The sequence below is a fragment of the Myxocyprinus asiaticus genome, chromosome 24, assembly GCF_019703515.2.
Source record: "Myxocyprinus asiaticus isolate MX2 ecotype Aquarium Trade chromosome 24, UBuf_Myxa_2, whole genome shotgun sequence".
Classification (NCBI taxonomy): domain Eukaryota; kingdom Metazoa; phylum Chordata; class Actinopteri; order Cypriniformes; family Catostomidae; genus Myxocyprinus; species Myxocyprinus asiaticus.
In genome coordinates, this window is record NC_059367.1 from 24,880,331 (window position 1) to 24,896,058 (window position 15,728).

Sequence of the window (15,728 nt, forward strand, 5' to 3'; positions counted from 1 at the left end):
CGGGTGGGGATTTTGATCTCAGTTACTGACCCTGTTTCCACCTGGTGTTATATGCATTTTTGGTGATCTGATCACAAGTGGTCAGCGCAAAATACAGGTGGAATCGGGCTACAAAACGTTTTGTGATCAGATCACTGAAACCACATACAGAGGTAGTCAAAATCGCAGTAAAGGTGTGAAACGCAAACCGTCCTAAATGCGTTCCGGAAAGCAACGAAGTACCACCCCTCACCTGTCAGTCAAACGCTGCACTAAAACAAGAGTTTAAACTTTGCTGGTTATGAGCGGCTTTAAAAAAGAAATAACCATCTGATAAGAAAATTTGAAAAAATGAATACATATACAACCACAAGAACTTCACAGAACTTCTTCAGTGGGTCTGATATTAACATGAAGGAACACAGATGACAAGCACACACATCTGATGCTCAGGTTCATACTTAAATAATGGAGAATTCTGCTTGAAATTTGCATTTGTGCTTAGATCAAATGTCAGCTGCATCTGGGAGGAACAGTGCACCATTTTTTCAAGCTTTCTTTGACTTATGACTTTTTTTTTTGTTTTTTTTTTTGTTTTTTTGCAGTTTGTTTTCATGCAGTAACACACTGACAGAATGATTGATTAGATTAGACTCAACTTTATTGTCATTGTGCAGAGTACAGGTACAGAGCCAATGAAATGCAGTTAGCATCTAACCAGAAGTGCAAATAGCAATATATATCATATATATATATATATATATATATATATATATATATATATATATATATATATATATATTAGTGTACACAATAAAGATTTTTTATGGAGTGCAAAGTTATGAGGTAGAGAAACAGAGACCATCTCAATGCAAGTGTCTATGAATACAGTACAAGGTGCAAATTAAGAAGTATAAGCACTGAAGGTGCATTATACAGAATGAGGTATAATATATGTAAATATATATATATATATATATATATATATATATATATATATATATATATATATGGCCGGTGACCATAACAGTGCAAGCAGCATCAAGAGGTAGAAATTATGTGCAAAGAAATGTGCAAGGGAATGTGCAAAAAAATATGCAAGAATATCAGGGGGCAACATTGTAAATGATGTATGTCACCATGTAATCAGAGACCCTCCCTTCAATATCTGAACAGAAGTGGTCACAGGAGACGCTTTTGAGATGTATGGTAATACCAGGTGTAAACAGGAATGCGTCTCAGCTGACCCCTTGTGATCGGAATACTGAAAACGCATCTTAATACCAGGTTGAAATAGGGCCACGGATTCATTCAACGATCATTTCTGTAGATGACATTTTTATGCCAGTAGGGGGTGACAAATAAATGTATTTTATGTTATGAGGGAATCACTGAATCATTTACCCCGTTTCCACCTGGTATTATGATGCGTTTCGGGCGGGTTTACGATTTCTGAGGCCCCGAGCATCCGACCAAGCCGGGGCCCCATTTTGAAAATGTTTGCTTAAAAAAATTACATAAAATGTATTTTAAATCATAATTTTAAATTCATCCTATCAACCATTGTAACCAAGTACATTCAAAATGTTTAATGAAATAAAATCTAGTTATAGATAATTAATGCATGTTTTCCAGTTTTTCCACAATAGAGTGATTAAAAAAAATGGAAATAATTTGTATTTTATTTTTGTTTATATTTTTTTTTTTTTTTTTTTTTTTTTTTTTTTTTTTTTTTTTTTTTGGTGTGCAAAACCTACTTCTTCACCCAGTAACATTTTGGATTTTCAGTTGTTATTTATTAATATTATAACACAACAATTATTTATTGTTGTCCAGTTTGTCATTATAATATGATACAGTATAATTATTACTTTGAGGATTTGTTGTATACAATAGTAATATATTCCTGTCTTATTTACTTAACATTCACCTGGAGTTTATATTCTGATGCTGAGGCTGTATTTTATGTACGCATCGTAGGCAACGTTCGTATTGTAACAGTAAACATACAAGGCACGGTGGCCCATCAGCACACTAGAGCAGAAGGGAAAAACCATTGCCGTTTATCAAGCGCTGAAACTTTGCTTGTCGCAGAACAATCTGGAATAATGTTAAACATTGTAACAGTCCCCTCTTTGCAACCTGAACTTGTTCAGAACATTAAATCTTTGTGACACCTGTGCTAAAATAAACAAAAAAAAAAAAAAAAAATCTAGACACAGTGCAACGATTGAAACAGAACGCAGGTGTCTCGACATGCATTTTTGAAGCCTGAAGCTCTTATTATCTTGAAACAGTGTATAAAATGTGCCAGTCCTCCGTGAGACACTGAAGAAACAGCGAGACGCGGTGCAACAGGTATGGACGTTCGTCCAGCGCGTTTACACAGGAAAACAATGGAAAAACAGAGCAGACGCAAGCCAAAACACGTTCGGTGTGAACGGCCCCTAACTCATCCGTTCGCGCGTATCTGTGAGTGAGAGCGCGTGCGCGAAATAGCCTATATATATACTTATTTTCATAAATTACAAACCCGAACCCTACTTAAAAAACTCACCTGTCGCGACCCCGGCGGCTTCTAACGTGAACCGCTCTAAGAGCGCTGACAACAGCGTATTTGCGAATGTACCCAGAACATCATGTCACCCCTCAATAATTTTTTGGAGCTTTCCTACCAGCTGTGCTGATATTCAGAACAACGGCACACTTGCTCATCAGAATCAGAATCAGAATGAGCTTTATTGCCAAGTATGCTTACACATACAAGGAATTTGTCTTGGTGACAGGAGCTTCCAGTACACAACAATACAAAAACAATACAAAAACAGCAACAAGACTTTTAAAAAATAATTAAAATTGAATAAAAATTTGATAAATATTGAAAAGAAAAAAGTATATATATAGAATACACAATAGACTATATATATATATATATATATATATATATATATACATACACACATACTCATATATATATACATATACATACATATAAATACATACATATACACATATATATACATATACATATATATCATGTGATATTGCTTAACTATATTATATTAAAATATGACTTTTTCATTCTTATAACATTACCAGTGGTAATTTCCTATTTTCTTTACTTTTTCTCACCATACTTTGATTTTTATTTCCAATTAGAGGCAACAAAACAATAAACTGTGGTGTTGGCAGTGCAGGAAGGCATGTGACAAGCTTCATACTGTTGGCACCCAACAGTATTTTACTGTATCTAAATACAGCAGGGAAAATAATACAGGACAATAATACAGTGTTACACAAATAAAAGATGTGTAATTTAAATCGGTATTTTCTCCACTCCAACTGACAAAAATAATTATAATTCTGGAAATTATCTTAAATGTTTGTTAAAATTTGAAATACCATTGAAAACATCCAGTCTCCGCACAAAGGTAAATAGCCAGTTTTTATGAAGTGTTCTCCGTTCTCTAGTGTCACACTGATTATACAAGAACCACACAATCGCAGAGGAAATTGGAGAGTGTAAACACTGGCAGAGAAGTGCTCAGAGCTGTCAAACACATCTGTGTGATTGAGCACAACCTTGTGCTACAGAGTAAACATGGGAAAAGTCATGGGTACATCAATGTAGTGGGAACCATGGCAAATTCTAGAGGACTGTTGGGAGAGATTGAGTGAAACATAGAGCTCAGGACAGATCATATAGCAGCAGAGGAAGTTAATGACTAATGGTCTAGTTTTTTTTTTCCCCCTTTCTGAAAGAAAATAATATGGCTATAATAATTTCCTGATGGCAGGGTGGGATAGGAAATGGATTCTTCATAACGTTGTATCTCATTTTCTTACTAATGTCAAAGCTTTCCTCCCTAACCTCCTAAACTGATGATATCACTACTTCAATAATTGTTCAGTGTTTATATAGGACACTGTGTAACTGCATATATTTGCATTAATTGTGTTGAATAATGTGATTTGTGTTTAGAGAAGAGATTCAAGAATGTGATCGAAAACTAATCATGACATACTGTATTGCAGAGTGGCTTTGGGAAATTTCTCAATCTTAATAGTCATAAACTATTTTTGTATTATGCATAGCATAAAACCTATGTAATGTTTGCACAACATCATGAAAAAAGGGCAGCAAGACAAGGAATTCCCATGTTTTGGCACAGGCTTGTTCAAAACTGTAACCCACCTGTGCACTATAAAAGACAACCCTCATTAATTGCATTTTTTATTTGCCCTGTAGCCAGGAGTCAGTGCTCTCAGTATGGCCAATATCCAAACTGCCCAGCTGGGACTGAAAACGGGAAATCAATACAAGTAGAGTATATAATTATTTACAGTTATGAGCTTTCTTTTTTGGTACACAAAGGGAGAAATTTTGAAAAAATATTATTCTCACTGATGTCATACAATGGCAGTGGATGGTGACCACCTCTTTAAGTTTCAAAAGGATGCACAAATAGCTGTCTAATCAATTATTCCATGCGACTCATGCCTTGTTCTGAAGGCGTTCGTATAAACCGGAGTAGTCAGAAATCAAACTCAAAATCAAACAAAACAAATTCGAATTCATTATTTAGTTTAAATTATCACCGACTGTTGCTCTCATGTGCACGTTCATGAAATTGCATGAGAGCAGCGGTTCACGCAGCCCGTGCACGCAAGATGGGCCGTTCAAGCGAGAACTCTTTGTTTAGCTTCAGCCAGACCACCAGTGACATTAACAATAGAGAACACAACACAGCTGCACACAAACCAGAGAAACAAACTTACAAAACATGTCTGAAAAATTCGAAGAGTCGAAGAGGAGATGCATTTTATGGCCTGATTTGTATAAACTGGAGTTCTCAGAAATCAAACTGAGATGTAAGAGGCTGAGGCAGCTATAGTCAGTCACACTGTGTCCTAACCAGACCTTTTTTTTTTCCAGACATGTCTTTTTTGAATTTCAAAATTCGCTAAAAATGTCCAGGATTGGGGGCCTGGGTAGCTCAGCGAGTATTGACGCTGACTACCACCCCTGGTGTCGTGAGTTCGAATCCAGGGTGAGCTGAGTGACTCCAGCCATGTCTCCTAAGCAACCAAATTGGCCCGGTTGCTAAGGAGGGTAGAGTCACATGGGGTAACCTCCTCGTGGTCATGATTAGGGGTTCTCGCTCTCAATGGAGCGTGTGGTAAGTTGTGCATGGATCACGGAGGGTAACAAGCTTTCACATGCTGTGAGTCTCTGCGGTGTCATGCACAGCGAGCCACGTGATAAGATGCGCGGATTGACTGTCTCAGAAGCAGAGGCAACTGAGACTTGTCCTCCACCACCAGGATTGAGGTAACCGCGCCACCATGGGGACCTACTAAGTAGTGGGAATTTGGCATTCCAAATTGGAAGAAAAGGGGAGAAAATAAATAAAAATAAAAAAAAATGTCTGGGATTTTCATATTGATGTGCTCTCTACAGTTAGGACTATCATAAAGTCTGTGTATATGATACTGCACATCAGTTTTCAAGTGATTATTCTGGCTGAGAGAGGCAGAGCGTGCACTCTTTCAAAAAAGAAAAAAGTCACACACTGTAGGTTTACAATAACACGACAGTGAGTAAATAATGACTTAATTAAAAAAAATTTGTGAATTATCACTTTGACATTTATATAAGCAAAGGAATTTGCTCGTACTTACATACACCTTTGCCAAATACATATAAACTCAGTTTTTCACAATTCCTGACATTAGGTCAGTTAGGATCACTACTTTATTTTAAGAATGTGAAATATCAGAATAATAGTAGAGAGAATGATTTATTTCAGCTTTTATTTCTTTCATCACATTCCTAGTGGGTCAGAAGTTTACATACACTATGTTAGTATTTGGTAGCATTGACTTTAAATTGTTTAACTTGGGTCAAACATTTTGGGTAGCCTTCTACAAGCTTCTCACAATAAGTTGCTGGAATTTTGGCCCATTTGTCCAGACAGAACTGGTGTAACAGAGTCAGGCTTTTAGGCTTCCTTGCTCGCACACGCTTTTTCAGTTCTGCCCACAAATTTTCTGTTGGATTGAGGTCAGGGCTTTGTGATGGCCACTCCAATACCTTGACTTTGTTGTCCTTAAGCCATTTTGCCACAGCTTTGGAGGTATGCTTGGGGTCTTTGTCCGTTTGGAAGATCCATTTGCAACCGAGCTTTAACTTCCTTCCAGCAGCAAAGCACCCCCACAACATGATGCTGCCACCCCCATGCTTCACGGTTGGTAGGGTGTTCTTCGGCTTTGGCTTTAATTTATGGCAGTTTTGGAGCAGTGGCTTCTTCCTTGCTGAGCAGCCTTTCAGGTTATGTTGATATAGGACTTCAATAAATTAGAATGTCGTGGAAAAGTTCATTTATTTCACTAATTCAACTCAAATTGTGAAACTCGTGTATTAAATAAATTCAGTGCACACAGACTGAAGTAGTTTAAGTCTTTGGTTCTTTTAATTGTGATGATTTTGGCTCACATTTAACAAAAACCCACCAATTCACTATCTCAAAAAATTAGAATATGGTGACATGCCAATCAGCTAATCAACTCAAAACACCTGCAAAGGTTTCCTGAGCCTTCAAAATGGTCTCTCAGTTTGGTTCACTAGGCTACACAATCATGGGGAAGACTGCTGATCTGACAGTTGTCCAGAAGACAATCATTGACACCCTTCACAAGGAGGGTAAGCCACAAACATTCATTGCCAAAGAAGCTGGCTGTTCACAGAGTGCTGTATCCAAGCATGTTAACAGAAAGTTGAGTGGAAGGAAAAAGTGTGGAAGAAAAAGATGCACAACCAACCGAGAGAACCGCAGCCTTACGATTGTCAAGCAAAATCGATTCAAGAATTTGGGTGAACTTCACAAGGAATAGACTGAGGCTGGGGTCAAGGCATCAAGAGCCACCACACACAGACATGTCAAGGAATTTGGCTACATTTGTCGTATTCCTCTTGTTAAGCCACTCCTGAACCACAGACAACGTCAGAAGCGTCTTACCTGGGCTGAGGAGAAGAAGAACTGGACTGCTGCCCAGTGTTCCAAAGTCCTCTTTTTCAGATGAGAGCAAGTTTTGTATTTCATTTGGAAACCAAGGTCCTAGAGTCTGGAGGAAGGGTGGAGAAGCTCATAGCCCAAGTTGCTTGAAGTCCAGTGTTAAGTTTCCACAGTCTGTGATGATTTGGGGTGCAATGTCATCTGCTGGTGTTGGTCCATTGTGTTTTTTGAAAACCAAAGTCACTGCACCCGTTTACCAAGAAATTTTGGAGCACTTCATGCTTCCTTCTGCTTACCAGCTTTTTAAAGATGCTGATTTCATTTTCCAGCAGGATTTGGCACCTGCCCACACTGCCAAAAGCACCAAAAGTTGGTTAAATGACCATGGTGTTGGTGTGCTTGACTGGCCAGCAAACTCACCAGACCTGAACCCCATAGAGAATCTATGGGGTATTGTCAAGAGGAAAATGAGAAACAAGAGACCAAAAAATGCAGATGAGCTGAAGGCCACTGTCAAAGAAACCTGGGCTTCCATACCACCTCAGCAGTGCCACAAACTGATCACCTCCATGCCACGCCGAATTGAGGAAGTAATTAAAGCAAAAGGAGCCCCTACCAAGTATTGAGTATATATACAGTAAATGAACATACTTTCCAGAAGGCCAACAATTCACTAAAAATGTTTTTTTTATTGGTCTTATGATGTATTCTAATTTTTTGAGATAGTGAATTGGTGTGTTTTTGTTAAATGTGAGTCAAAATCATCACAGTTAAAAGAACCAAAGACTTAAACTACTTCAGTCTGTGTGCCATTGAATTTATTTAATACACGAGTTTCACAATTTGAGTTGAATTACTGAAATAAATGAACTTTTCCACGACATTCTAATTTATTGAGATGCACCTGTAGATACTTGTCTACCTGTTTCCTCCAGCATTTTCACAAGGTCCTTTGCTGTGAAAAGCAAACCTTTTGTGTACTGCTGAAAAGCAGCCTTATTGTGTGCGACTGAAAAGTGCAACAATAAATGTCTACGTGTTTTGTCAAGCCGGCCCCAGCTTCCTCTATTCCATAATTGTTACAGTCTCCTTCCTGAGCGGTATGTTGACTGCGTGGTCCCATGGTGTTTATACTTGCGTACTATTGTTTTTACAGATGAACGTGGTACGTGGTAGGATGAACCAGACTTGTGGAGGTCCACAATTTGTTTTTCTGAGATCTTCCGAGTTTGAAGGTTGGCCTTAAAATACATCCACAGGTACACCTCCAGTTCAGTACACCTCCTATCAGAAGCTAATTGGCTAACTGTGTAAAGGCTTAACATCATTTTCTGGAATTTTTCAAGCGGCTTAAAGGCACATTTAACTTAGTGTATGTAAACTTCTGACCCACTGGAATTGTGATATAGTCAATTCAAAGTGAAACAATCTGTCTGTAAACAATTGTTGGAAAAATTACTTGTGTCATGCACAAAGATGTCCTAAACGACTTATAGATAGATAGATAGATAGATAGATATGAAGAAAGAATGAATGAAAAAAGAAGTAAAAAAGAAAGCAAGAAGTAAAAAGAAAAAAGGAAAAAAGAATATAAAAAGATGATAGATAGAGAGATAGAAAGAATGAATGAAAGAAGTAAAAAAGAAAGCAAGAAAGAAAAGAAAAAGTAAATAAAGAAAAAGATAGCTAGATAGATAGATAGAAAGAATGAATGAAAGAAAAAAGAAGTCAGAAAAGAAAGCATGAAAGAAAAAAGTAGAAAGAAAATAAAAAATTACATAGATAGATAGATAGATAGATAGATAGATAGATAGATAGAAAGAATGAATGAAAGAAAAAAGAAGTCAAGAAAGAAAAAAGTAAAAAGAAAATAAAGAAAGAAAAATTTAGATAGATAGACAGATAGATAGACAGATAGATAGATAGATAGATATGAAGAAAGAAAGAAAGAAAGAAAGAAAGAAAGAAAGAAAGAAAGAAAGAGCACGACTTGAAAGTGTTCTGTTTCGTCTCTGCTCTGGAAGTTTTCTTGTACTTCGAAAAACTTCGATTTGGACCCAGTTCTTGGAGCCCGCAGAAAGTGGGCTTTGCTTCTTTAAGACTCCCCTGAAGTTTGAGATGCACACACGAGGGCTCGCGGCCTGGGTGGTCTCTACTTTGGTGAGCTGTTGCTAAGCAGCTAATAATAGTCGTGTTTGCTGAGTAATTTTTGCCCGTCTGGAACCAATCAGATCCCAGAAACCCCGGCCATCTGACAGCCCCGGAGGCGGGATTTCGAGTCGCTTTTTGCCACGCCCCTCCTCCTCTGTCTCCGTACGGAGAGTGTACTTTTTTCACATCTATTGAATCTCTCAGAGATCGTCTTGTCGCGCGGCCTGAGGAGCGACCACATAGATCACAGAATGCTTCAGCCACCGCGAGATCGACGTTTCCACAGCTTCCACTTCGCCTTCTGATATCGCAAACCCTTCAAGAAGACGGCGTGAAAGTGGGGGAATTGTTGGAGACCTCCAGATTCGCGAAATGTTGGAATGGAAGGCGCAGACTCTGACTAGCCGTCTCAAACAGGAGTATGAAGTGCTTCGCGGATCTGAGCTCAACGAGAGAGAAACCTGGTTTACTTCGGATATCGCCAATCGCTCGCGGGGAAATACACTAGCGCGGATCACGAGGAGTTCGGCGCAGACTTTGCAACATGGCCTCGGCTGTTAATGTCTCCTCCGAGCAGGACAACAGAGACCCCGGTCGGTCGAGGTTAACGCGGAGAAATAGGGGGGACTATCCGACCGCCGCAGCGGATTTGGAGTATTTGCAGCGGCCGAGTTATTGCGATGCCGCCTTTGCTTTGGAGCAGATATCAGAGGTGCGTTTACGTTTGTCTCGTTTGCATTTGGACTTTGTTGGGGAAAAAGTCTGAGAAAGTGTCCAACTTTTAGTATAGTCGCTAGGTAACGGGATAGCCACTGCACGGATGGGGGTGTCCTATGAAGCAACCTGTAACCGCTCAAGGGATTCCCTATTGAGCATCGCATTTGTTCTCCGTTATGTTCATCTGCAGTTACAGTAATCAGAGTTTGTTCGTTTTTTTAAGCCGACATATAACTGCCAGATGCAGAAAAGATGAATAACTAAGAGGTCTTTATTTTAGTTGGTGATGTAGCCCACTAGATTGAAGCACCCTAGACATTACTGCGATAGTATCTGCATGGGGAGCAGTTTTCGTCCCGTACTGCTCAGGCACAATCCATGTGGCTGCCCTCTTCCGTTCACAAATATTGTCGGAACTCCCTCTGTGATGGCTTCAGCACTTCCCAAGTCACATCACATCGCATCCCTGCAGCTATGCCCCCCACGTGCATCTCCAATATTATTTTTCCTGGAACAGTGTTATCAGTTTCCCTTTTACAAAGGGTCCAACATATCTATCACAGTCAGTTAAATGTTAATTTAGCTCCTTTGAGTTGCAATGCTCTTTGAAACTGGCTGTTTCATACATTTCAAGTAATTGTTTTGAAAAAACAAAACTAAATCTTGGCCATGTGATTATTTAAGTCCCCTTGTAACAAGTGCCAATTTAGCTTATTAAATGTCTATTGGTCAAATGTAGTTAAAGGGCTTAGATAGCTCATACGTCTAGACTGGAGTTTAATATTTGGTCTCTCTTGTCTTGTCATAGGGGAAGGCTGCTGGGAGGAAAGCACCGCTGTGGCTGAGAGCAAAGTTTCAAAGACTTTTGTTTAACCTTGGCTGTTACATACAAAAGAACTGTGGAAAGTTTTTAGTTGTGGGCCTTTTAATTTTCGGAGCTTTTGCTGTTGGTTTAAGGGCAGCTAATCTGGAGACGGACGTGGAGAAACTCTGGGTAGAAGGTAAGAATCTAATTTTCGTATACCTTTAAAGGTTTTCTTATACGTTTTCCCCGCAAGTGTAATGTAGACCTGACTGAAGCGGTGGGTGGGGTGGGGGTCTGTCATGTAAGCTGGAGGAATTGTTTATTGTATGGAAGTCTGGCAGAATTCCAAATGAATCGTGAAAAGAATGCATATCGGTTGGAATTCGCCTCGCGCGCACTTTCGCATTTTGTTAATGGAAAGATTGCCGCTCGCGCGCGCCGAGTGTTTGTACGTTCGGTACCTCGCTGTGATTTAATTTCGAGAGCAGTGCTAGTGTTTTAAACGGGAATAGATTTGGTCAAAGCCGCCATTTTGTGTGTGTGTGTGTGTGTGTGTGTGTGTGTGTGTGTGTGCCTTCAGCAGTTGAATCTGATCCGTGCTGCTCAGAGAGAGGCTGTGTGTGGTCCTGTTTTGGACAGCTTTCAACTTTCCAAAAAGATTTGTCTCAGAGTTTCAGGAGGAACCGAGCGAACTACAGGCACAAACGTGCATTTAAATCCGACTCGAACTACAACTCAAAAGGCAGTCTAAAAAAGTTTTTAAAAAGTTGCTTTATTTTATGAACAAGTCGATTGTGAGATGTTGGGGCCTATAGTGTAGGTGGTGATTTTTTTAAAGGGGGAGGGGCAAACAGTCCTTTATGCTCTGATCCACATTCTAGCAGTTTAAGAATATTTTATATGATCATAGATGATATGAGGGGATTCCTTATAAATGACCCTACAGTGATTATTTTTGCATTAAGTTGTTTTAATTAAGTTGGCTTTCAGTGTCCTCTTTGGAGCATGTTATGTATGGCAGTGTACCAGGAATTACATGAAAGAATTTGCCTGTTTTTCAATTAGTAAGCACTGCATTTGAAATGAAACATTTACATGTTGTGAGTTCCCTGAAATATACCAGCGTGTGTGAAATTGGTCTGTTTGACACTACATACATCAGTGATTTGTTGCACTAAATACTTTGGCTTGCATGCTCTGGCATTTTGTTGAAATGTTTGTTCTACAGGCCTGGTACATTTTTAATAGCTTCCACCATTGAAACTAATTAACAATGAGAGAAGTAAGTGATCTCATTGGGTTTAGCCTGAAGTCTATGTTCCTTTTCTCTTTTACTTTACTAGCTTGCCATTTAGCAGAAACTTTTTCATCCAAAGCCAGTGTACATATTCGGTCAACCTTACAAGGGACTCGGCTTGAAACATTTTGCAGTAGCAGCCTAGGTCCATAAATATCAGTCTACCCCTCAGTTAGGGCGATATGTTTTGCAATAATACTAAACTGAATAAGTACTCAATTAAAAAGTGTAATAATCGATAGATGTATGACTAAATGGTGTTTGACCCAACATTTAGCAATAAAGATATTTGATTCTGCATTAATCAGAACTATATCTAATGGGCTAATGTGTAATAACAATGGTATAAACATGTTGTTACACAACATAATGTCCTATATGACACATGAGTTATCGTCAGCCACATTCTCAAATCCTGTTGTAGCATTTGTGTGCTATATATTGATTGTTGACCATTTTGATGGTTCTCCACAGTTTTACAATGGATTTCAGTTAATCCTTAAGATTATCAGTACATCCTCTCCTGTTCAATTCAAAAGTAATGATTAATGTGACAGGCAACACATTCAACTTTTCATTATTATCAAATGTGAGCCCTATTAAACACACTTTGCGAGACCACAGCTTTATGTTCTTATGGTTTTATCTCTGTTGCTTATCTTTGTATATTTCTTTTCCAAGAAGTGCTGGAGGATTGCAGATGAAGTATGACAGTCAGTTGCTGGACACACACTCACACCTCAGTCGTTCCTATGTTGAGGCACATGACAGCTTCCAGATTCAGTAACACTGAGATCTGTTTGTTTAGATTAAACTCCACAGCTGAGAGATAGATTAGTTCTGGCTGGCCAGGTTTTGCACTGGGAGATGTCAGCCCAACGTCCATTAGGATGCATGTTTATGTTTCGTTTGGAACAGTCGTATGCTAGCGACCTCCAAATGAACCTTCAGCGAAGCTGTGTCTCTTCCTCTCCTTTAAGTTCGGCTTGAATGGGATACAGTGTGATCTCATGTTGGCTTTCATCACTTGCAATTGAGGACTGTGCTGTCCAACCATTATAATTTGTTTGGTTGCTCTACAGATTTGTAGTGTTCCACAATTGATGTAGATAATGGTGTCATAGTTTGTAGAGTCACTGGCTGTATCCATTCACTGATGTGATCTGAATGTAGCTTTGACTTTTTTTGGACACTATGTTAAAATGCTAATGATGTTTTGAGTTGTGGAGCATGGTGGACCTCTCAGACTCAGAGAGGAAAGGCCTAAAGTCCTTTGAAGACATTCTGAGTTATGAGCTATTATTAGTACACTGCCTGGCCAAAAAAACAGTTGCATTCTCTAATATTTAGTTGAAATGCCTTTAGCTTTGATTATGGTGCGCATTCGTCGTGGCATTGTTTCGACAACCTTATGCAAGTCACAACATTTATTTCCATCCAGAGTTGCATTAATATTTGGCTGAGATCTCGTATTGATGACGGGAGAGTCGAACCACTGCGTAAAGTCTTCTCCAGCACATCCCAAGACTTCAATGGGGTTAAAGTCAGGACTCTGTGGTGGCCAATTCATGTGTGAAAATGATTCCTCATGCTCCCTGAACCACTCTTTCACAATTTGAGCCTGATGAATCTTGGCATTGTCGTCCTGGAATATGCCTGTGCCATCAGGGAAGAAAAAATCCATTGATGGGATAACCTGGTCATTCAGTACATTCAGGTAGTCAGCTGACTTCGTTTTATTGCCGCATAACATTGCTGAGCCTAGACATGACCGATTGAAGCAACCCCAGATCATAATATTGCCTCCAGAGGCTTGTACAGTGGGCACCATGCATGACATCGCTTTGGAATAGGGTAAATCTGGACTCACCGGACCACATGACCTTTTTCCACTGCTCCACAGTCCAATCTTTATGCTCTCTAGCAAATTGAAGTCGGCTTTTCCAATCAGCCTCACTAACAAGTGTCTTTCTTGTGGCCACACAGCTGTTTAGTCCCAATCCTGTAAATTACTGTCGCATTGTGCATGTGGAAATGCTCTTAATTTGACTATTAAACATAGCAGTGAGTTCTACTGTCAATTTTTACGATTTGACTTCAGGGCGGGGCGATAATTCATTTATTGAAACACACACAAAAAAACAAAAACAAACAAAAGACATTTCTAAATTCAAATTACATTTTAATCTAACGAAAAAAGCAATAACATAACAAATAGGGTTGGGAACCGAGAACCGGTTCCATTCTTTAAAAAATACCGGAATCATATGATCTTCATATCTTTCGGTTCTGTTAACAGTTCACCAGTGTGCAGTTTTCCGCCGATGTGGCTTGAACACCATCCTCGAATACTCTTGACAGTGTTTCCAGCAGCGCATCTCTGCAACAGTGCTGCCCTCTACTGACTCTACAGCATTAAAACACACAGTTCTACCAGTGTATTTAATTCCCAATCGAGCGAGTCTCGAGCTGGCTCTTTTTACAGTGCGAAACATATGCGCTTCTGGTACAGTTCGATTCCCGAAATAATTATTCAAAGGAGCCGGTTCTTTTGAATCTACAGCGCGAACCATACATCGCTTCCAATATACAAGTAATCTTACACTGATGTGCAAGTTATGAATGTTCAACTCGAAATTAAGTAATAACTGTTGAAGTCTGAAATACAACATTAGGCTACAAAACACAGTCTAAACTGTCTCTGGAATTGTTACTGTTTATTTAATGATGGCCTGTGTATCTATTAAATCAAGCAGTGCAGTTACTGACTGGTTGTTCATATGACAATGTATAATTAAAGATACACAAGTTTTGTTGTAATAAGTGGAATTTTATCGAATAATAAATTAATGAATGAAATATGCCATCACATTTCGTGTTGGTTTAGATTTCTTTATTTAAAATAGAGTAAGGATCTATTATTGGATTGCATTTATGTCTCTAAAAAGTCTGCAAACACACCTTTTACAAGAATCATATTAAATTTATTTCTGATTTGTTATATCTGCTCTGTACAAATCTGAAATGATCTCATTATTTGGTAACAGACAGCAGAGGGTAGTGAATGCAATAAGAATTACATTTCTCCTTTCTAAATAATTCTTAAAAAAAATAAATAAATAAAAAGTACTACAATAATTACTGGAATCGTTACTGGAACCATTAAGGAACCGGAATCGTTAAGAGGAATCGGAACCAGAATCGTAAAATTCCTTACGATTCCCAACCATAATAACGAAGTGATTAAAAAATGTTATTTAACCACCTTATTTAAACATTTACCACCTCCAGCAGCTCCATTTGCCACCACACAAGTATCCGTCAACGACAACAGGTGGAAAATTACTAATAGCCTACAAATTAAGAACTAAAGACAATTATAAATGTGTATCTGTAATACAAATATATATATATATATTACTGAACCTGCAGAGTTGCGTTCACAATGCATGCCTACTGAGATAATTTGCAGCATTCTCATAGACGACATTATTCTTGCAAACAATGTTCAGATGAATGAAACAGAGAAAAAAGAGTAAAACTCTTTACATGCGCTTGCTCCACGAGACAGGCTTGCACTGCACGCCTCTGAACAAACAGCATATCAGACACAAGCATTGACTGCTTTTCTTTTGTCTGTTTTTAAAAATATAATAAAGTGTGTTTCTTCAAATGCATGTCTTTGTGACTAACAGCATTTCTTGTCATGTGTCACTCTGAGACATCTTACAGGTCGCCCACCTGTAGATGAGCAAAATTACCC

General features: G+C 38.7%; 1 protein-coding gene across 1 annotated transcript in view; it reads left to right on the forward strand.

Moving 5' to 3' along the window:
• Window positions 1-9,350: 9,350 nt before the first annotated feature.
• The window catches only part of LOC127414914 (protein patched homolog 1-like), an 83,990-nt gene continuing 77,612 nt past the window's right edge, over window positions 9,351-15,728 (forward strand). Inside the window, exons 1-2 of the mRNA XM_051653310.1 lie at window positions 9,351-9,858; window positions 10,672-10,864. Of these exons, the coding sequence (XP_051509270.1) occupies window positions 9,691-9,858; window positions 10,672-10,864 (361 nt within the window). The 5' untranslated portion in view covers window positions 9,351-9,690. The remainder of the gene's footprint in view (window positions 9,859-10,671; window positions 10,865-15,728) is intronic.